Source organism: Electrona antarctica (assembly GCF_951216825.1).
Source record: "Electrona antarctica genome assembly, chromosome: 11".
Taxonomy (NCBI): Eukaryota; Metazoa; Chordata; class Actinopteri; order Myctophiformes; family Myctophidae; genus Electrona; species Electrona antarctica.
The window spans coordinates 30,683,058-30,706,075 of NC_136792.1; the positions used below are offsets into that span (position 1 = coordinate 30,683,058).

Genomic DNA, 23,018 nt, shown 5'->3' on the forward strand with positions numbered 1-23,018 from the left:
ATGTAAAATACAATTTAGGGGGTCCTTGACATGAATATGTTTGCGGACCGCTGAGATAGGAAGTACGTTAGGTCTCAGGGACAGAGAGGTCATGATGTTGTTCACTGTCACATGACTACGTACATGTACACTTTACTGTGACCTGAGAGGCAAACGAACCCATGATCACAACTCTTAAGACAACTTGGTGAATACAGCCACTGAAAGGCCCTCCTCAAGACCATTATCACCTCCACTCCATTATGACGGTAGCCTACACCACCACCGCCACCACTCCAGCTGACCTCATCAAAGCTGGACGACCCATGCTGACCTCATCAACATGGCCTGACCCCCCATGACCTCATCAAAGCTGGACGCCCCTCGGAGCCCCGAGGGCCGACGACAGGCCCTAAGAAAACACCCCATCCATTAGGGTGCCAGGAGCACTGTAAGTGTGGAGTGTCCGCGCCAAGCTATCTCCACTGTCATGCCCAATTCTCCAACAGCCCCCCTCATCCCGCCACCCCGCAGTCATTCACCGGACAATAGAACTGCTGAACCTCCATCCCCCCCCCCCTCAGCCATAATGTCCGCCCACGTCGGCTGGCAGCAGTGACAGGGGGGTGGGGGGTGGCGGGCGGTGGGATGGCTGACGGGGAGGCCTGCTGCAGGATGGGACTCTTATTGAGCGTTTGAGCGATGAGCCAGGTCATCACATCTACCCACCTCATCCATCATGCCCCACAAACGGACACAAATAAAGAGGACACATTCCTGCCTCCGCTCCCATTACCACATTCAGGCCCTCTCTGGCTCACTCTCTCTCTCTCTCTCTGTATGTGTGTGCCAGGGCCTGAAGAGAATGGGGGACCAGAGTTCAACGTCTCTCTCTCTCTTGGAGGCCATGGGAGCGCCAGAAGAAAGAGCCAGGTGTCTCTCTGACTCGCGGCCCTGAGCAGAACACTGACTGTCTGGGCTCACCATGGTGGTGGGCAGCCAGAAGGGCTAGTGGGAAGGAGGAGGAGGAGGCTGGCCTGGCCGAGAGAAAGAGAAAGGAGAGAGGAGAGGGTAAGTATGTGTTTGAAGAGGGAGAGGAGAGAAAGAGAGACCGTACTTAATCAGAGCTATTATTTCAGGAAAAAAGGGTGGCAAAAAAGTAGGCCTATGCATATTATTGCACATACATTTCAAAAATAGCAAAAAAATGCCGATCTACCAGCTCCAAACATGTAGTGATGCTATGCGACTGAGGTTTAAAAAATAAAATATATATTTTTGGAAATGCTTGGCTATAGCACATAAGACAAGCCGTCACCCTTCAGGTGTTTAAATCACGCCTCAAGTTTTATCTTTATTCTTTGGCATTTCCAAGCACAGCATGAGTTGGTATGGTATGGTATGGTATGGTATGGTATGGTATGGTATATGGTATGGTATGGTATGGTATGGTATGGTATGGTATGGTATGGTATGGTATGGTATGGTATGGTATGGTATATGGTATGGTATGGTATGGTATGGTATGGTATGGTATGGTATATGGTATATGTTATGGTATGGTATGGTATGGTATGGTATGGTGTATGGTATATGGTATATGGTATGGTATGGTATGGTATGGTATGGTATGGTATGGTATGGTATGGTATGGTATGGTATGGTTTGGTATGGTATATGGTATGGTATGGTATGGTATGGTATGGTATGGTATATGGTATGGTATGGTATGGTATGGTATGGTATGGTATATGGTATGGTATGGTATGGTATGGTATGGTATGGTATATGGTATGGTATGGTATGGTATGATATGGTATGGTATGGTATGGTATGGTATGGTATGGTATATGGTATGGTATGGTATGGTATGGTATGGTATATGGTATGGTATGGTATGGTATGGTATGGTATGGTATGGTATGGTATATGGTATGGTATGGTATATGGTATGGTATGGTATGGTATGGTATGGTATGGTATGGTATGGTATGGTATGGTATATGGTATGGTATGGTACAGGGCCGGATTTAGCCAGCCCCACTCAGGTGGGCAGACAGAATTGTAAGGGGGGCGACTCCGCCGGCACGGGTGGGGTGTCAAACCCACATTGGGTGGGCAGGACGCACGAAATGCCGATCTACCAGCTCCAAACATGTAGTGATGCTATGCGACTGAGGTTTAAAAAATAAAATATATATTTTTGGAAATGCTTGGCTATAGCACATAAGACAAGCCGTCACCCTTCAGGTGTTTAAATCACGCCTCAAGTTTTATCTTTATTCTTTGGCATTTCCAAGCACAGCATGAGTTGGTATGGTATGGTATGGTATGGTATGGTATGGTATGGTATGGTATGGTATATGGTATGGTATGGTATGGTATGGTATGGTATGGTATGGTATGGTATGGTATATGGTATGGTATGGTATGGTATGGTATGGTATGGTATGGTATGGTATATGGTATATGTTATGTTATGTTATGGTATGGTATGGTATGGTATGGTATGGTGTATGGTATATGGTATATGGTATGGTATGGTATGGTATGGTATGGTATGGTATGGTATGGTATGGTATGGTTTGGTATGGTATATGGTATGGTATGGTATGGTATGGTATGGTATGGTATATGGTATGGTATGGTATGGTATGGTATGGTATGGTATGGTATGGTATATGGTATGGTATGGTATGGTATGGTATGGTATGGTATGGTATGGTATATGGTATGGTATGGTATGGTATGATATGGTATGGTATGGTATGGTATATGGTATGGTATGGTATGGTATGGTATGGTATATGGTATGGTATGGTATGGTATGGTATGGTATGGTATATGGTATGGTATGGTATATGGTATGGTATGGTATGGTATGGTATGGTATGGTATGGTATGGTATGGTATGGTATGGTATATGGTATGGTATGGTACAGGGCCGGATTTAGCCAGCCCCACTCAGGTGGGCAGACAGAATTGTAAGGGGGGCGACTCCGCCGGCACGGGTGGGGTGTCAAACCCACATTGGGTGGGCAGGACGCACGTTTGGGTGGGCTATGCCCACCCCTGCCCCCCCCCTAGAACCGGCCCTGGTATGGTATAGTCACAGTGACATGGCCAAAATAGGGATACCGTGGCTAATGCATGCATAATAAAAACATAATATTTGCATGTCAGTGATGTCACATAGCCTAGATGGACGAGCACTGATTGAAATGCACTTAGTGCCGATCCAAAATCGGATTCATCTACAAAATAAATTCAGAGCTATAGATAAAATAATGTTGCATTAAATAACTGAATTTGTGGTTAAATGCAAATGACTAGAAGGATGCAATTGGCAATTGGCATCCCCAGGGACCCCAAAAGACACCTCTGGACTTCATCCACATTGTATTCTTTTATTTCGTAGTTGTTCCTCCCACAGTATTGAATTGAAATGCATTACAGTTACATTGTAGAAAGCATTAAAACAAAGTACCTCAACTTGCTTTGATTACTTTTTTTTCCTTTTTCTTTAAATGGATTATAAACAAAAAACAACAACGACAAAAACAAATAAACAGAAACAAAGAACAATCTGGTCCCTCAAAATGGGAGGATAAATGAAAATGATCTGTTATTTATCATAGGTTTGGCACAAGGGATTAACATGAAACCCAACGTCACACGAGCTTGCAGACAACCGTAGAAAATGTCAGATACAGATCTTTTCAGACCAATCATGCGCATATGAAGAAATTATACCTGGCATTTTTTCCATTGTTTCGTTCTTTATAATGCTTTTTCTTTTCATTTTTTACAATTGAATCAATAAATTGTCATAGAAAAAAACCCTAAGTAATATCTATTTGTCGACCGGTTTCATTAGAAGGATAAGGAGTGAATGGTATGCTTAATACTATCCGGCACTCAAACATAATCTACAAACCCCGTTGAACTCTGGGATAGGCCCAGCAAGGAATTTCCCCTTCACCTGGGCTAAGAGCAGTGCTATTCAGTAAACAAACTACAGTTTGCCAAGAAATAAATACAATTCTCAACATACAACAGCAAATAACAACAACAACACCAACCAAAAAAAAGTAAATAAAATAAAACAAAACAAAATCATGATTGTCTAAAAATGAAAGACACATGAGGATGGAGTAGCTAACGACTAGCATTCAGGCTATTTAGTGGTATCGTTGGCTGACTAGGATGGGTCTCAGGGGTTTTGGAGAAACGGATGCCCTTTACAGAACAACGATAAACTTCAGCACTCGCTAAAAAAAGAAACATAACAAAACAAAACAAGAACAAACAGAACATTGTGGTTTGTTTTCTTCCACTAAAAAGACAATCTATTTATATCCTTTCACAGATAGCACAGGCTGACAGGATTTAGGAGTGTGGTGGAGAACAGTTGGTAGACACTTGTGTACAGTGCTGTGATTGTGCAGACACACGCAGATATGCAAACGCAGGTGGGGAAACTGGCCTCATTTCAGTTTTACAATCACGCTATTCCTTTTTTTCCCCCTTCTTCTTTTGTTCCTCAATGACTTCAATCGTTGGTGTTCTTCTCCTCAGAGCACTAAACTAAGCACCGTGGTAACATTGGCAAGGTTTTCATTTGGACCAAGGCTCTCCTAGTCAAACCCCACCCTTCATTTTTTATCATCAAGTACATGTTTTATGAGAAACACCTGTATATCTTCAGGGGTTAAAAGGGAATTCTTGTACTACATTTTCAAAGATACTCCTCGTCAAATGAAGGAGACTGCAATCGACGGGGTGGGGCGGGGCGGGGAGAGGAGGGAGGTTATAACCTTTACATGTGGGATCATACAAGGCTGGAACACAACTGTTCTCGCTCCTTGTTCTTTCTGCTTCCTATGTGCAGAGAGAGAAACCTAATGCCTGATTTATACTTGATTGTGCACCGTGCGGTGCACTGCAAATAGCCAATCTACAAGCTTGCGAGCGAGCTTGTAGATTGGCCATTTGTAGTGCGTGACAATGGCACACAATTGAGTACAAATCACCCTAAATATAGCGCCGATGCATCAGTGCATCCCTGTTCACCAGCTGCCTTTGCTGTGCAAAACATAAAAACTCACCAGAATAAATACAGCTATTATTACTTAAGCATTATTATTTTCGCCATAATCATCATCATCATCATTATCATCATCATCATCATTATCATCATCATCATCATCATCATTATCATCATCATCACTATCATCATGGTCGACATTAATGTAATAATTAATCAATTTCTAGGTCACAGCGGGAGGTTTTGCTCTTGGAGTAGTGGGGTCTGTATGGACCGTGACCCTGCTTCTTGTGTAAGGCGCTCTGCTCAGCAGTCCAATGGGCCGTGGTACTGCTCAGCAGTCAGTCAGTCTGTGGAAGGTCAGTGGGCAGAGGGGTTTAGGGGCACCGGTGGGGAGGCCTGGGGGGGTGGGGGCCCCCCGCGGACGGCCTGACAACGGGCTCCCAGTGCCATATACGTCAGGGTTTGGGGAGAGAAGGGGTCCAGGGGGTGGGGTGTGATGAGCAGTGTCACCATCATACTTGGCTGAGGGTCTGGATGGCGCTTGACTCAGCGGCGGCGCGTGCCAGGCTGTGCCACATGGTGGCTGGTGAATGGGAGGCTGGGTGGAGAGAGTCCTTGTCAGCCAGCGACAGCATCATGGCATAGGCCTGGAGAGAATGGAAGGACACCACATTCTCATATAGGCATGTGCCAGTGGAGATAAATACTGTACAATGACATGCACACGTACAGTATGTGCAATTGTGCATATCTATACGGTACTGTATGTATGTGCATACATATGATTTCACATACAGGCATGCATGTATGAATGAATGAATTCACAATAACACACTATTAATAATTCACAATTCTTTCCACAAAAACGCACGCACGCACGCACGCACGCACGCACGCACGCACGCACGCACGCACGCACGCGCACACACACACACACACACACACACACACACACACATACACACACACATAATAGAGTAGGCCTATACAGTACATTGTTTCTGTGAGATTGTTACCTGGGACTTGGATTTCCTGTAGAGTGGCTGTTTGACAGCTTCGATCAGAGCAGGAGAACCAAAAGGCCCTCCATCCTCGTCCCCCTCTCCCTCACTAAGTTCACTCTCCTCCATCTTACGCATGTCTGAGAAGTGGCGGATGTGATCCAGGGCCGAGTAGCTACTCCGTTCCTCATCATCATCATACCTACAGAGGAATTTCACATACTGTATTAAAGTATGGTACATTGCAACAATTTAACAAAGTGTTTCTCAACCTTTTTGGAACAGTGCCCCTATCCAATATCCAGGCCATTTACCCCCCCCCCCCCCCCCCCCCCCCAGTCAGTATCACTGTCAGTATCATGGTCAGTATCATGGTCAGTATCATGTCAGTATCATGGTCAGTATCATGTCAGTATCACTGTCAGTATCATGTCAGTATCACTGTCAGTGTCATGTCAGTATCATGGTCAGTATCATGTCAGTATAATGGTCAGTATCATGTCAGTATCATGGTCAGTTTCATGTCAGTATCATGGTCAGTATCATGTCAGTGTCATGGTCAGTATCATGTCAGTATTATGTCAGTATCATGGTCAGTAACATGGTCAGTGTCATGGTCAGTATCATGTCAGTATCATGGTCAGTATCATGTCAGTATCATGGTCAGTATCATGGTCAGTATCACGTCAGTGTCATGGTCAGTATCATGGTCAGTATCATGTCAGTATCATGTCAGTGTCATGGTCAGTATCATGGTCAGTAACATGGTCAGTGTCATGGTCAGTATCATGTCAGTATCATGGTCAGTGTCATGGTCAGTATCATGTCAGTATCATGGTCAGTATCATGTCAGTATCATGGTCAGTATCATGGTCAGTGTCACGTCAGTGTCATGGTCAGTATCATGGTCAGTATCATGTCAGTATCATGTCAGTGTAATGGTCAGTATCATGTCAGTATAATCATGTCAGTAATCAGTATCATGTCAATATTAAACTCCCTCCCCTCCCAAGAACACCTCAGCACCCCCTGACCTTCCCTTGGGGGGCTGTGAGTTGTGACGCCCCTCGTTGGGTAACATAAATGTAACATAAGAGAAATAAAAAATAAATAAAGCTAGTGATTAGAAATACATTTCTTGTTTTACTCTCACCTTCTTGGAGACGTTTTGCAATTGAGGTCTAAGTCGTTTGTCTCGTTAAAGCCCATGTCGTCCTGCATAATGTCATCTTCCAGGCTGCCAGGAAGCACTCCATCTTCAACTTTGCCAGGGGTGTCAGTAGGCTCCTCCCCTTCCTCTTCATCAGCACCGAGCTCCTCCCCCTCCTCATCCTCCAGGTCATGTGACCCATGACTGGCCATCAGCGGCTTCTCCTCTTCAAACGGGCCGCCGTTCAACCTGTAGTCCATAGAGCGAAAAAGGCTGCTCAATAAGACATACTAAACAAGCTCAGAAATCATTAACCGCACACCCCTCAATTATACGCTTTAAGAGAAAAGCGAAGGAAACCAACAATTATCGTGCCTGCCAACTTGAAAATGTTTAAACCGAACGACAACTCACTAACTCTAAACACTATTGAATTAGTGAAAGTGAAACAGTGGTAGTTCCTCACAAGCTAAATTCCACCGTTTCAGTTTGAGATCCAAAAGAGAAATTTGGTGTCTCCGTGGGACCCAAACGTACAAAAATGTATTATGATTATGAACCACTTATGCACTATTTAAAAAATCACACTTGTGTGAAGTGAATCAGCTGAGCACATTATGTGAGCACATTCTGTGCTCATACACACAAAACACACAAAGCTGTTCATAGGAGGGGCTAGCGCCCCTCAAAAATACTGAAAATAGCAGAACGTGAATGTGAGCTTGTAGATGTTTGAGAGGCACTCCTATGCCCAATTAACTTTGAGGGTTTGTGTGAACACAGACATTGGCTGATGATTGGCTGATCACCCCATAGAGATTATTTGATTGGCTGAGCAAAGTACATGAGGATAAAAGTGAGGACAGAAAAGTGAAGACGCCGGAATGGCATTTGTGATGATTTGATTGGCTGAGCACGGAATGTGATATATGATGATGTATGAAGTGTGATTTTTATTATATTCCTGAAAAATCTTTTGAAAATAATAAATAAATAAATAAATAAATAAATAAATAAATAAATAAATAAATAAATAAATAAATAAATGTAGGTTAATTCAAATAATAATACAATGACATTTTTTAAGGAAAGGATATACTCGCATCCGATAAAAAGTAGGTGTCCCAAAATAGCTCACAACCCTCTATGTTTAGGAAACACAAGTTGATAAAAGAGTTTAGAAAAACAAAACTATGGAATGATGCAAATCATTGCATGGCACAGCTGTACACCACTAAACCTCCCCTGGAATGTGTTTTTGTGTTGTTTTTTCTCTGTGTCAGAATCTTTCTTGTCCAGCGCACTTCTCTAGCTAGAACAATGGCGCAAGAGAGAGGGACTGATGGACACCGGGACAAAGAGGGGAGAAAGAGAGGAACGGGGTCTGGAACAAGAAGGCCATGGCAGCTGGGGCAGAGCAAGAGCCGGAATCCCGTTTGTCATCGATGCATTGGGGCCCCTCTGGGCACAGCATCGCCAGGCTTGATCGCTGCAGCACTTAGCCGGAGCACTCTGCCTCTCTCCTTGTTTATTTTCCCTGCTATCTCGTATTCATCTAATAGGCAAAATATTTAGCTGACAGACCCATTTGGTGGGAGAGTTATGAGACCGTTGCCAACCGGCCCATTTCCCCAGGCCTGTGGAGGGGAGAGAGGGCCAGCTATCCAAACTGCCTGGGTCTTAATCTGCCCACTGTCTCAGCGCCACAGGAAACCACCATTTGGTAAATCATCTGGAACCACATTAAGACTGATTCACTAATTACACTCTGCGACGTCTTTCGTCAGCTTCCAAAAATGCCATTTCTAGTACAAAGGCTCCAGAGACAAGGGGGAGGAGAGAGAGAGAGAGAGAGAGAGAGAGAGAGAGAGAGAGAGAAATGGACAGCGAGCGGGAGACATAGAGATATGGGAGCCTTTAAAAACACATCAACCAAATCGCCTCGCAGATAAGTGGATGCTTACAAACAGGATATGATGGATTTGAGACGGGGAACGCTGAGTTTGCAACGACTCGAGAAAAGCAGAGGGAGGAGGCTAATTGCAGGTCATATTTTGGCACAATGGCGAAATCTGCATCATCTCTTCTCTTTTATCAGTGGCTGATAATGGTCATGCCTTAGACAGAGTTTAAAAGTCCCTCCCCCCGGGGTGGGAGGTCCCCCGGGGGGGTTGGGGGTTTACCAAGGAGGCAGCCATCGGGTGTCGAAATGAGAGAGAGCGAGAACGAGAGAGAGAGAGAGAGAGAGAGAGAGAGAGAGAGAAAGAGAGAGAGAGAGAGAGAGAGAGAGAGAGAGAGAGAGAGCTCTATGATTAAGAAAACAGATTCGCTAATTACGCTTTCAAACGTGGTAATTTGCTTTGGATAAAGTATCTATCAGAAGTAGTCAGGAGCGCACCACTTTGAAAGGAAACACGGGCCGACCTCTTGACCCCTCCCTCTCTACTCTTTTCCTGTAGGCGGACATGTTGGTTCCAGATGTTGCGGGGCTGACGGCTGAACCACCCCCCCCCCCCCCCCCCCCCCCGCCCCCAGCCTCCTTACTTTTCACCTCCCCAGTCCCCCTAATGTTCTGCCGCTTGGTCCTGTTCTCACCAAGCCTTCCACGCGGTCACACACACACACACACACCAGTCTGGGAGATCTCCACTATCTGTCCTTACAATCTGCCCTGTGATCACACTGAAGTTAGCCACGTAAAAACAAACCCCCACAAATGCACATGCACATGCACACACACACAAACACGCGCACGCGCACGCGCACACGCACACACACACACACACACACACACACACACACACACACACACACACACACACACACACACACACACACACACACACACACACACACCTCTAACTCTAACTGTTATCTTGCCTGATCGCAGCTCTGGGAATTTATTTGCATGATTGTCTGACATAATTGCGTGTGTGTAGTAGATATCAGTGCACATGTGCCGGTGAATGTCCGCGGTTAATAAAGTGGTCGTTGTGCGTTTGCCAAGCGCCGCGATTATCCTGAAAGTTGTCTGTGTTATGTTGCGTTCCCCATTCAACCTCTTTTTGGCGATAGTGGTCATGAACAAGGACTGGCTTTGTGATAACGGGAGGCACCATGCTGATGTATAGAGAGCTATTATAGAGCTGTTGAACTCTAACCACACAATATAGAATATCCTAATGTGTAAATATATCAAGTTTGTAATCGTGTTTGAAGGTATGAGGCATCAACAATAGGCACATTTTTCAAATAATTTACAGTCCACATGTGTAAATGGCACTGTCCCATAGAGACAGAGCATTAGTGGGAGGAGAGACCTTAATTGGTTCAATTTATCTCATGGGAGAAATTCTGTTTCAGATTCACCCAGCTGACGGCTGTTCAGATGGTCATGATGAAAGCTTGGGGGTGAGCTGTTAGGGGTTAAGTATCTTACTCAGGGACACTTTGAGACGAAGTCATGGGTGGGCTGGAGGCGAAACGGTGACGGCCTCTCTACCCACAAAGCTATGGCTGTGCCTAAATAATAAAAGTCAAGGACCCGTATGGAAATAAGGATGTTGAAAAAATAAAATAAAATAAAATAAGTCTTAAACGACTTGGGCCCTGGCATGGACCCAGAAAATAGCTGATATGCAAGAACTCAAATGTTGTGAGATTGCAAATTGGCTATTTTTGGCAAAAAAATATCTGGTGTAGAGGGAAAAAAACAGCCCACCAAGTACAGTGCAAACTAAGGTCTGTACAGAGTACAGAGAGTACAGAGAGGGTCTAAAGTGCTTAACTTACCCTTCTTCAGAGGGGTGGGGAGAGGTCTGGTTTTGCCCTGTGTTGCTGATAAAGTTCCGTATTTCATTGAAATAGGAGTCCTCCTTGTCATCCAAGATGGCACTGCTACCGTCCTGCTCCGACCGCGGAGAGGACATGGCCGTGCCTGCAAGACAAAACATTGCAGGTTAAGAGAGCTCTCCTCGTTTGTCTGCTTTGCAAAGAAAAGTATTCTTATGGTGCTTATAATTTGCAAGGTCATTAGACTGTCATGTTTACAGTAGAAATAGATAAGTATGTCATTGAACAAGAGCACTGCATCGTTGCATCAACAGGAACAATAGAAGTTCAAAGGTATTGCTGTATATTAATTGAATGTGCAGAAAGCTGAAACATGAATATGTTCAAGCTTGCATCCCTGTGTGGAGTTTCATTCAAATCACACCCAAAATGAAGGTGGGTGATGACAATCAATCTCTATTTTATAATAACAATGACCTTGAACTTTGACCTTGACTGTGGACGCAGAATGCTGATTCAATCTACGTACCCCTGGACCCCTGTATGAAGGGTCATTCAAATCAGAGCCCAAAATGAAGACAGTAGAGTGACAACAAGAACATTTGTACGGACTGATGGAAGGATGGACGGGCAGATGGATGGACAAAGGCCAGCCTATAATATGACCCATTGTCGAGGGTTGTATAAAATCTGGCAAAGTAATCCACTTCTGGCAGTTCCTACCACTGATAAATAACTGAATGAACGCTGTTGCTCGTAAGCACTGGATTAATTTCCCGTTAACTGAACATTACCACACGATTTCCAATGTATCAAGGCGTATAAAGAGCCTCCCCATGCAGACTCATGCTGACACAGTGACACGGTAGGGGCTCATCTTTTATGATATGCCTGATTAAGTGCCCATCTCCTCTGAGGACCGGCTCCAGTGGGCTGCCAGCCAGGTGATGATTCACAGAGCCAAGCTCACAAGCTGTGAGTGCTATTGCTATTCAGAGTTACACTTCTTGTTGTTTTTGCAAAAGTACAAAGACAAACTATTACATATTTTGAGAAAATACAGCCTACATAGTATACTGTATATCAATCATTAAAGGGAAACATAGTGTGGGAAAACATACCCTACTTCTCAGATAAATTAAAAACATGTATGTCCAATGAGGTCAAAGGACAGGATTGAGGTTCAAAATCGGCAACGATTCCCTTTAAATATCTTTATAAATCTATTTTAGTCGCGCGTTTCCAGTATTGCTTCCTGGTTCGCACCTGAGAGGTTACCGTTCTCGTGTTTCTTGAGGTGGCGGTCCAGGTTGGTCTGCTGGCCAAAGCAGCGGTCACACAGGTGGCACTTGAAGGGTTTCTCCTTGTTGTGGATGTTGCGGATGTGACGCTGCAGGTTGGAGGAGATGCTGAAGGAGCGGTCGCAGTACTTACACCTACAGGGAGGAGCCAAGAACACTCTGATTTAACCACCTCCGTCATCATTATAGGCGAAATATTAAAAAAAAATAGTCTAGGGCAGAGGTTGTCAAACGTTTTGGCTTCCATACCACCTTTAAACGACTGCAATTTTATAGCTGGCATTGCCACTATACCGATCATGTGGAAAGGTCTTGGGAGTTATCCAACGTGATCAGTCTGGCAATGCCAGACTAAGCAAACCACTGCAAAATAGTTGATCTACAAGCTCACAACACATCCCAATATTTTGTGTTGCGATATACTGTAGTAGATTGGCTATTTTCACCGTGCAATGCTGTCAAACAACTAACGGCTTATGTGGTTTAAAACAGTCAGATACAGAGATGGTCAACAAATACACACAAGCTGAGTATCATTAGTAGCAATGTGCAGCATTGTGAATCAGGAGGACTTGATGTGTTCTGTCCTGTCCAAGTTGGAGACATAATTGGATACATGATGTGATGTGAGACGCACGCAAACACACGCACGCACGCACGCACGCACGCACGCACGCACGCACGCACGCACACACACGCACACTTCCTCTCCCAGACATGATGGAGGAGCTTGTTTCAAGGTGAAACAGCTCTGCCTCTTATCTCCGGCCAGCCCAATGAAATCGCATTCTTCTCTCACAAAATAGGCACGCAACAGATTTGGTTGTAGAACCTTGCCAAGTTTCTTCATGCAAAATTATACGAGATGATTACATCTTTTCTTCTGCTGGAATTAGCTTGCACGATTGGCTCTCCCTCAGGACCACCCCCCCAGTTATCTCCCCCCAAAAATGTACAATAAACAGTGGCGATCTTTAATGGTGTGCCAGTGTGTGGAGTACAGCAGGGCCCTGTACCTCTCCATCTCGTTTTCCCTCGTGGCCTCGGGCCTAATCTTAACTTGCTTGGGTTCCACTACAAGTTCAAACAAGGCTATCAAGGGACTATAGTCATTCTAAAGTCCTGAGTGTTAATTTAACCACTTAAGGCATATTTTAATTCATTGTATGCCAGCGCACACTAAACACTAAACATAGATCTAATAGCAGGTATACAAGCAGATCTAATAGCAGAGATTTCGTCATACAATAGGTTGGCTAAGTGGATTTTACTGTGTACAGTACACAATATATAAGTTCCCTTCCCATTAGACACAGGGTTTCTTTGTCAAAATTGAATCTAATAAAGCAGAGACAACTGAATCAAATGAAAGAATCAGATTGTGATATTGATTGATATCATTTGGCAAGACCTGCTTGGCTCTGCAGTGTAAATAAAAAGTATTAGAGTGTAGACTAGAGTATAGTAGTTTCAATTAGGAACTAGGAAGGGTCACCCAGAATTTCCCACAACCTGTAGAAATAGTTCGAAATGGTCCCAAAAATGTGCATGGTTAAAATTAAGTTTGAAGTTATAATGGGTTTGCATATATTAGGTGGATTTTCACTTTTTGAAAACCTTTTGAGATATTAGATAATAATTAAAAACATTTGGGTAAATTTACTCATGACCCATAAAACATGGGTCCTGCGTCCCGAGTGACCCACTGTTTGGGAAACCGTTGGTCTAGTGCCTGGCTCCAGTGTCTTCAGCTCAGCTTGACCAATCCAGAGCAACAGGCACGGCTAGCTCCTCCCATGAGTTCCCAGAACTCAAGGTTAGCACCACCTCGCGAGCAGCACCCAAATTAGGTTCTGAGAACCGAGTAGTGCATGGAAACAAATCCAGAACCGATAAAATGTGTTCGCAACTTAACAATACTTGTCGAAAGAAGAGCCAGTAGTGAGTGTGGTCTTCCAGGCCAGCCCACACCCCCAAGTCCAGCTTCATCCACACAAGAGAACCCGTCCATGCACAGCTGCCGGCCGGGGGCCTGGACATCTGCCCTGGCGTCTTCATCATCATCAGACTTCCTCCCTTCCCCTCGTCTGCCCTCACCGAGCCCACTTCAAACCCCCCCGGTCCTGTCACCCGGGCGGCGGCCACCATTTTTCATCGGGGCAAATTATTTAGCAGCGGGATAATCGTTCCAGGCTTTTAGGAAAACATACATAAACTGTGTCCTAACTGCAGACTAGAATTCCCTGGGAAAACCGTTCCATGCGCTGTGTTGCTTGCGTTGCTGACAACATATGATCTCTGTCTGTCTGTCTGTCTGTCTGTCTGTCTGTCTGTCTGTCTGTCTGTCTGTCTGTCTGTCTGTCTGTCTGTCTGTCTGTCTGTCTGTCTGTCTGTCTGTCTGTCTGTCTGTCTGTCTGTCTGTCTGTCTGTCTGTCTGTCTGTCTGTCTGTCTGTCTGTCTGTCTGCACCCACGCACGCACGCACGCACGTACGCACGCACGCACGCACGCACGCACGCACGCACGCACGCACGCACGCACGCACGCACGCACGCACGCACGCACGCACGCACGCACGCACGCACGCACGCACGCACGCACGCACGCACGCACACACACACACACACACACACACACACACACTCACAAGTGGACACTCACGTGTATCATTGATGAATGTACACACTTAATGTCTGCACATGAAGTGCAGACCAGATATGCTTGGACACACGCAGGTACGTAGGTGCTTTTTGCATTGCTTTTGTTGTGAATATGCTTCTTACCTGTATGGCTGCTCCCCAGTGTGTGTCCTAAGATGCCGCGTCAGATTGGCCGAGCGAGGAAATATTTTACCACAATATCTGCAAATAAACCACAACAAATTGCATCCATTTACACTGATTAACATATGAGTAATATTATGGATGTACAGATGTGGTGTCAGAGGTAAGAGATATGCTGACACATGAGCACGCATGCCTACACACACACTGCACACAAACACACACACACGCACACATGCATGAGAGAGGAACCTACAGTACAACACACTAAACACTGGCAAGGTATTTGCCCCACTGTGAACCACAAGGGTAAATCCACCATGACTTTGATGTTTATCTCAGTTTGTATGCATAGTATATTCTGGCAAAATAAGGCATTTGTATTCTCAATGTCATTCAGTAGGTCAGACTGACACAAATTCACAAAGAATCATGACAAATGTCTTAAACACTTGAACCCCAGCATCCCATATTTTGGGGGGAACAGTAGCCAAAAATAGCTGATCTACAAGCTCACAATGTGTCGCTCTAGCACGTATTGTGAGCTTGTAGATCTGCTATTTTTGGCGAAGAGGTTTGGTGTAGACTGTCCAGTTGACTACAGGGGTTAAAGTGGTTAAAATCTCCACGGATAGCACATCCCACGCAAAAAGAGATAAAACACCTTCAGTAAAACCACCAAATAATATCCCAATATCTATGTGCATGTGTAGTCAAATAAATTACTATAAAGCAAAATGGTTGAAATTTAAATTAATTTAACAATAGACCCAAATGAACCCGTAAAGGTCCATGTGATTGTGAGGATTTTACTTCTGCGTCTTAACCCATTCTGGACGGGAACCCCTTTTGGTGTTTTAACTAAGCATTATGTTATACTTTAGCTATTGAAAAATAGCAGATCTACAAGCTCATAGCGTGCTATTTTTTGAAAAGTCGTGAAAATGCGGCACAAATCTTTGAATATACATTCTTTCAGAAGACTTGTTTTTTATTTCGACGTCCGGCCTAAATGGGTTATGCGTTGCCATGGTTACCTGCAGGTGTAGCGCTCCTTGCCCTTGCGCAGCAACGACTCTGGGAGCGTCGCGGGCGGAGCCCTGAAGTCGAACATGGACGGAACGGAACGCAGCAGTTCACCTGAGTCCGGCTTCAACGAACCAAATGTCTCCAGCTTCTCTGCCATGTTCTCTATGGCTGACATCTAAATGAGACAGAGAGGGAGAAAGACACAAGGCTCAAAAACACATCCAGACCAGGATAGATGTTGCAATACATTTTACGTTGTAGAATTCTACAACCAATGTGACAAAATTATTATTTTCATGGAAATGAGACTGGTGAGTGACTTGCAAAACTGCAATATTTAGGAGGATGTATAGTCATTAGACACAATCGACTATAATGTTATTCCTAGGGTTGGGCATGCTGGGGGATGGGGGTGGGGAACCATGCCTCTGGTCATTCATTTGTATCACCGGTGGGGATGTTTTATCCCTGTTTCTGGTCAGACTGAATTAAATACAGGCCTTTCCTTTTGGGAAATGTAAATAGTCTGATGTTTGATTAAATTAAAAAATGAATGTTAAAAATGTTGACCGCCTCTGTTTTTTCTTTTCTTTTCTTTTTACAAACCTCCCTAATGAAAGTGTACTAGTAATACTGGTAGGCTGCAGCTGATACAGTGTAGAAGTGTTTCACAATGACACTGTCCATATTAATAGTATTACATTCTATAACACTAAAAGTAAAAGCAGTGAAAGTGGCCAAAAAAAAATCTATTATATATAAATATAATAATGTAATAAATATGTCATAAGTTCACTCAATAACCAGATTGGGGTGCATGCATGGGCCAGTCTATTTTACAGTTAAAGTATATTTTAATCGCATATTATTAACAAAGCGCTCCATACAACTTTGCCCACAGCTTGCTTGATGAATGGATCTGTCTCTCTACATGCTTCATCACTGACCACACGTTTCAGCACGTGAACATATTGTGTGAATTCCTATTATGATATTCATCAATGATTCACAGCCACAAGGTCAAACTCCTGGCACATGTACCCGCCAAATACATTTCATCGTGATATACATCTTTATAAACAAACCCAAATATGCCACGACTTTTGGCCAATGAGGAGCAGGTGAGGTGGTTTTATGTTAAATATGATAAACTCTCTTTCTCTCCCTCCCGCCCTCCCTCGCTCTCGCACGCATCCATGCACACAAACGGACATAATACACACTCACACATCACATACTATATGAACAGACATAAACGCACAGGGACTGCGTTTATGTCACTGCAGCCAATCTACTAATGAAGCTGAACATTTGCTTTCATCAGATACCCTCTAAGGAGAGTGGAGATACATGTACTTGTCAGATGGCGTGTGCATATGAGCATATGAGCATGCACGTGTGGTGATGTGTGAGTGTGTGGTTGTGTGCGTGCATACATGTGAAAGACAAAGTTAATTTAGTAGGGTGGCCATAGCTGATTAATTGCAAAAAATGTGGTTATGAGAGAAAATGTGCGCATGCACGTACAGTATGTGCAATAGTGTGTGTGTGTGTGTGTGTGTGTGTGTGTGTGTGTGTGTGTGTGTGTGTGTGTGTGTGTGTGTGTGTGTGTGTGTGTGTGTGTGTGTGTGTGTGTGTGTGTGTGTGTGTGTGTGTGTGTGTGCGTGCGTGCACGTGTATATGATTATGTGTGCATGTGTGCAGCTCGTCTATTTGCCATAGTCCTGTGTCCATGTGAATGTTCTCTATTGTGATGTCTCTGTACGGTGTGTACGTGTGTGTCTGTGTGTCCCCCATTTGTGACTCTGTATGTGTGCAGTGCGTGCGTGCGTATGTGTGTGCATGTGTGTGCGCGGGGCAGAGGAGTGATTCATGTCCACTGCTGTGCTGTAAACCATTCCGTGCACAATGCGGGCAGACAGCACATTCGTCAATATGAAAGATGTTGACGTTACTGATCAAGGGCCAGACACGGGTAATAATGATATCGCTGTGCTGAGAGAGGGGAGGGGGTGCGGGGGGAGGGGAGGGGAGAAGGGAGAGGGAAAGGAAGGAAAAAGCAGGCGGAGTAAAGGGAGGAGGGGGTGAGGGGAGTGAGGATGGGAGGGGGGGGTCGGGGGGGGTCGGTGTCCCAGCAGGCCGCAGGGCCCTGTCAGCCTGTGTCACACGCAGGCAGTTTTTCCGTTCCTTTTTTTTAAGGGAGCCATACGAATTTGCATTATTTTGCGTGTATTGAATTTTCAGCCTGTTCCTTATTCTTATTTCAATAAGGCAACAAATCAATGGTGATTCGGGTCGTCCACCGGAGCCCTGCTCCCTGCAATGACATCCCATCTCCCTCTTTCACCCCCTGTCACTCTCAGCGGGCGTCACGCCAAGACGGAGACGGGGAGAGAGAGGGAGAGACAGAGAGAGAGAGAGAGGAATGAGAATGGGAGGGAAAGTGAGAATGATGAAAAGAGTAAGAGGATTGGAGAGAGGAGGAGAGGAAGAGAAATGAGAGAAGAAAAGAGAAATACGGGCCGATGAGGACAGGAGGAACGGGAGGGAGGGGGAAAAAGACAGAAGGAAATAAAGAAAGAAAGCCCAGAGACAGTGAGAGAGAGAGAGAGAGAGAGAGAGAGAGAGAGAGAGAGAGGGACACGCTGATAGATGATGAAGGAGCGTAGCGCCAGGAGCGTCTGATTAGGAGTGACGGCAGAGTGTAAAGTTCCTGCCGCAGCCATCGACGTTCCCACTGAGGGAGGATGTGGAATGTCAGGTCCGTTTGATTATGAATATGCCAATGCTGCATGCCGTGAATCAAAGGCAAGAGAGAGAGAGAGAGAGAGAGAGGGGTGGGGGGGTGGGGGGGGTGGAATGTCAGGGAGAGATAGAGAGATAGGCAAGTGGTTGGGGGGGGGGGGGGGGGGGGTGAAGGAGGTGAAATGCTTTCATATTTCTTTTGAATGTGCAATATGTATTTCATTGTGCTCTTTATGGGCACGGGGCTAAAGCTCAGTTTGTCTCCCTTGCTCAACGCGAGGCCATAACTCCTGGGAATATTAGGGGCCCTAAAGCTGTCATCAGTATGGAGTCTGTCTGATAAGACATTTTGGAGTTCTAGCTGTTAAAGCTAGAGCCCATGCAGCCCCAGCTCCATCTGCTGGGTAGCCCCTACTAGCTGTTAAAGCTAGAGCCCCTGCAACCCCAGCTCCATCTGCTGGGTAGCCCCTACTAGCCCGCTCTCACCCATTGGAATGTTTCTACTTTACTGGGCTGTACATTTTGTCAGCAGGGTTGTAGAGTTTTCAAAACAAAGTTAGGCCCGTCCCTTATAAATGTCTATGATATGCCTATAGGCCTACCTTTATAATTATCTTTGTTATATTTATTTTGCCTCTTTTCTTCAAACAATGGATAACCTGGCTACTTGTACCATCATTTGTGGTGACTGACATTAGGCAATATTTATATATTGAAACATCATATAATGAAACATAACATCTATATATATATACAGTATATATATATATATATATATATATATATATATATATATATATATATATACTGTATATATACTGTATATAAAATGAAACCCTAGACAGAGCGTTTGTAATTTGAAACGATGCAGAGGAAGTGCATGGCGACACTCAGCCATCAGCAAAGTTTTCCATGCAGGAGCAGCTAAATATTCCAAATGAGCTGAGTGGAATCACTGTAAACACCTTCTGAAGACCTCATTTCAGACCCCCACGCCTTCTGAGGATGGCGAGGACATCATCGGAATCATTTTGAAAGAGCAACGGCCAAATGAGAAACTCCAACACTTGGCCGATCGACAAAATGTGTAACTTCAGTTCTCCAACCAAAAACTACTAAAAAACAAAGTAACAAAAACTGAAGGTAATTAATTGCATGTCTAAAGTGATCCAGTGGAGATCAATGATTCCATTCTCTAACAGGGAGTCATTTATCTATAAAGTATTTCTGCAACAGACTGTGGCCTTTGAGTCATTACTTTTTATGGATGCAGTCAGGTTCATTAGGCTCGTGTTTGACAACGCTCCTTTTGAAATGTCCAACTCAGAGGGCAAAATGATAAACACCTCCACATTTCGCTCAAAAGCAATTTCACAAAGGCACCCCTCTGCACCCCTCCCCCTTCCCTTCTCTCCCTCAGATGTATCCCCAGTCCGGTCCAGTCCAGTCCAGCCCACCCTAACCCGCCCACCCGTGTCCTGTCCCCCAGGCGCTATGTGTGCATCTGTGAACTTGCTTGTTGCTGCATCGTCTCTCTGGGACCAGCTGTTGATTGGCTATCTTCAGATGTCAGTGATGCTGAGAGCGGCTTAATTAGCGAGATGCATTCTCAATTGTTGATCTTTATCGGGAACCAGATGTCTGGGGAGTGGACTGCGCCCGACCCCCACCACCCCCACCCCTCCTTCCCAACGTTCCTCACCCTTCTCTCCTCCCTCTCGGCGTCCCAAGGAGACTGTTATACCATTTGCGCTGATGCAGAGCAGTCCCCCCTTAACCGCCATCAGCTATCCTGCCTCCCACACACACACACACACTCACAGACACCCCATCCCAGCTCCCATGCCCATTTCTGACAGGCCTGCCTCACGCTCAAAATCAGCAAACATATACACAGAGACGCTAGATGGACAGGGTAAGGCTTGGGTGGAAATCCCCCATTCAACCCTTTCATGTGGAGGAGGGGGGGGGGGGGGGGGGGGTGTACATCTAAATTGTAAGAGGGATGTAAACAAATACATTTCTTCCAGGGTGACTCAGTACAAAATGGCACGTGACACGAATGCTGGTAAAACTCAAACAGGACGAGTTGTGTACATTATTGTCAACGCATGAGCAGCTCTTTATAGCAGTGTATAACCAGTGACTTGAAAATGCCTGGTCAGTGTGTGATGTGACAAAGCCATGTGGACACTGGGTGACACTCACTCACCTGAGAATATACTGAGAACAGAAATCATGCAAAAGCATAATGGAGTTATATGTTCAGAATCTACTATAATTGGTACAGTAGCTGCTATGGAGCAGGCTTGTTTTTGTATACCCATAAAGTGTATATATTAGTCTGTTATCATCTTGTGGATACAACTACGGATAAAACCACTGATAACCAGCCACATTATGTATTGTTACTGTCACAATAACTCTATATGGTTATACTGTCGCAATAATTGATTGCATTACGACTTTATAGCTCGTATTTATAAGAACATTAACAAACTGTGTGTGTGTGTGTGTGTGTGTGTGTGTGTGTGTGTGTGTGTGTGTGTGTGTGTGTGTGTGTGTGTGTGTGTGCGTGCGTGCGTGCGTGCGTGCGTGCGTGCGTGCGTGCGTGCGTGCGTGCGTGCGTGCGTGTGTTGGGGTGGGTGGGCTCTGTCTAGTGTAGCTGCACAGACACACATCAGCACAGTAGGTGAGAGAGAAACTTACCCAGGTTCGCTGATCTGGCATACGGAACTGAAAAGGACAGGATGAGAAGGAGAAGAGAGAGGCAGTCAGAACCAGGAACTGGTGCATGAATCAACAGGTTTTGATTGGACTCTCAGTCAGAATCAGGAAGTGGTGCATGAATCAACAGCTTTTGATTGGATGCACATGGCTATGACTGGGACAGCGGTGAACTTGGACGTTATTAAATTTAGATGAGTAACGAGCCGTCTCATATCTAACAGAATCACTCCACACCACACATCAAGCCCACAAGGTGTTCGATAAGCTCCATTCCACTGTTAGCTGCTCAGCATTTCCAGGCAGGAAGATAGAAAAGAAAAAGCACATTTTCTGTTTTATATATATAAAAAGAAAATACATAAATAATAATAATTGTGTGTGTATATGTATGTATGTGTGCTTGCATGCGTGCGTGCGTGCGTGCGTGTATATATTCACTTATATGACTGAGCGAGTCAGGTGAGTGAAGATAAGCCCCCCCCCTCTACTAAAAGTATACAGAAGGGCCCCTTTAGCCTGGCCCGGCTTAGGCCCAGTCTGGTTTGGTGTTCCTGGGAATGATTTGTGTGTCCAGACATCATAAAGTCATAAAGATGGCCTAAGCACTCTGTTAGTGTTTCCACTGATAGGACACCTCATTAAGGCATGTGGAACGGCCATGTGGCTGCTGAAGGCCTGAGCAGACTGGCCCGTCTGGACACGGGACATAAATCAGACAAATGAAACAGCCTGTAAAAAGCAGACCTGCAACGGCCTGTAAAAAAACAGAAAGAAAGAAAGAAACCCCTGCAGGCCTGACGGCCAGTGTGGTGTTTTCACTTTCACCAGTGGCCTGTTTTCACCCCACGCCACGGGGGGGGGGGGGGGGGGGGGGGGGGTGGACTGAATGAATGTACGCTACGTCAGTACAATGCGTCATAGACACACACGCACGCACACACGCACGCTCGCACGCACGCACGCACGCACACAGACCTGCAGTGCACATGCACCCACTCAAATACAAACAGACGTGTGTGTGTGTGTGTGTGTGTGTGTGTGTGTGTGTGTGTGTGTGTGTGCGCGCATTCATATAGACAGACACATTATGCACGCACGTTGCACGCGCACCCACACAGTATACACACCCATATAAAGTAAATCATATAACAGAAATACTGACGCAGTGGAGCCCGGGGGCAGAATTTAGTACTTTAAGAGCATATCATTTTTTATATTGTAATCAAAGACACATTATGTGAAGACGTGTCGATGTGTGCCCTTTGGTTCCCTGACATCTGGTTCAGATAGTGTAGAACAGCCTTTACAGGTGAAGCTTGGATAAGGGTTGGAGCCTGATTCCTGATCCCCGTCAATTTGGATCAGTCACCCTCGACAAGTCAGCCTGAATCGGAGCCCTGTAGAAACTCAGCCCTATGTGTGGAACAACGCCCCGACATGACTCCACACAGTGATATGA

General features: G+C 45.1%; 1 protein-coding gene across 2 annotated transcripts in view; it reads right to left on the reverse strand.

Moving 5' to 3' along the window:
• Positions 1 to 3,366: 3,366 nt before the first annotated feature.
• mecom (MDS1 and EVI1 complex locus) overlaps positions 3,367 to 23,018 on the reverse strand; it is a 43,063-nt gene continuing 23,411 nt past the window's right edge. The window contains exons 10-17 of one of the 2 annotated variants that reach the window (XM_079514223.1): positions 21,539 to 21,565; positions 16,093 to 16,259; positions 15,056 to 15,133; positions 12,239 to 12,408; positions 10,973 to 11,117; positions 7,184 to 7,429; positions 6,046 to 6,232; positions 3,367 to 5,676 (exon numbers count right to left, since the gene is read on the reverse strand). In XM_079514223.1, coding sequence (XP_079370349.1) covers positions 5,542 to 5,676; positions 6,046 to 6,232; positions 7,184 to 7,429; positions 10,973 to 11,117; positions 12,239 to 12,408; positions 15,056 to 15,133; positions 16,093 to 16,259; positions 21,539 to 21,565 — 1,155 coding nt within the window. In that variant the 3' untranslated portion in view covers positions 3,367 to 5,541. The remainder of the gene's footprint in view (positions 5,677 to 6,045; positions 6,233 to 7,183; positions 7,430 to 10,972; positions 11,118 to 12,238; positions 12,409 to 15,055; positions 15,134 to 16,092; positions 16,260 to 21,538; positions 21,566 to 23,018) is intronic. The other variant, XM_079514222.1, reaches the window with a different exon arrangement.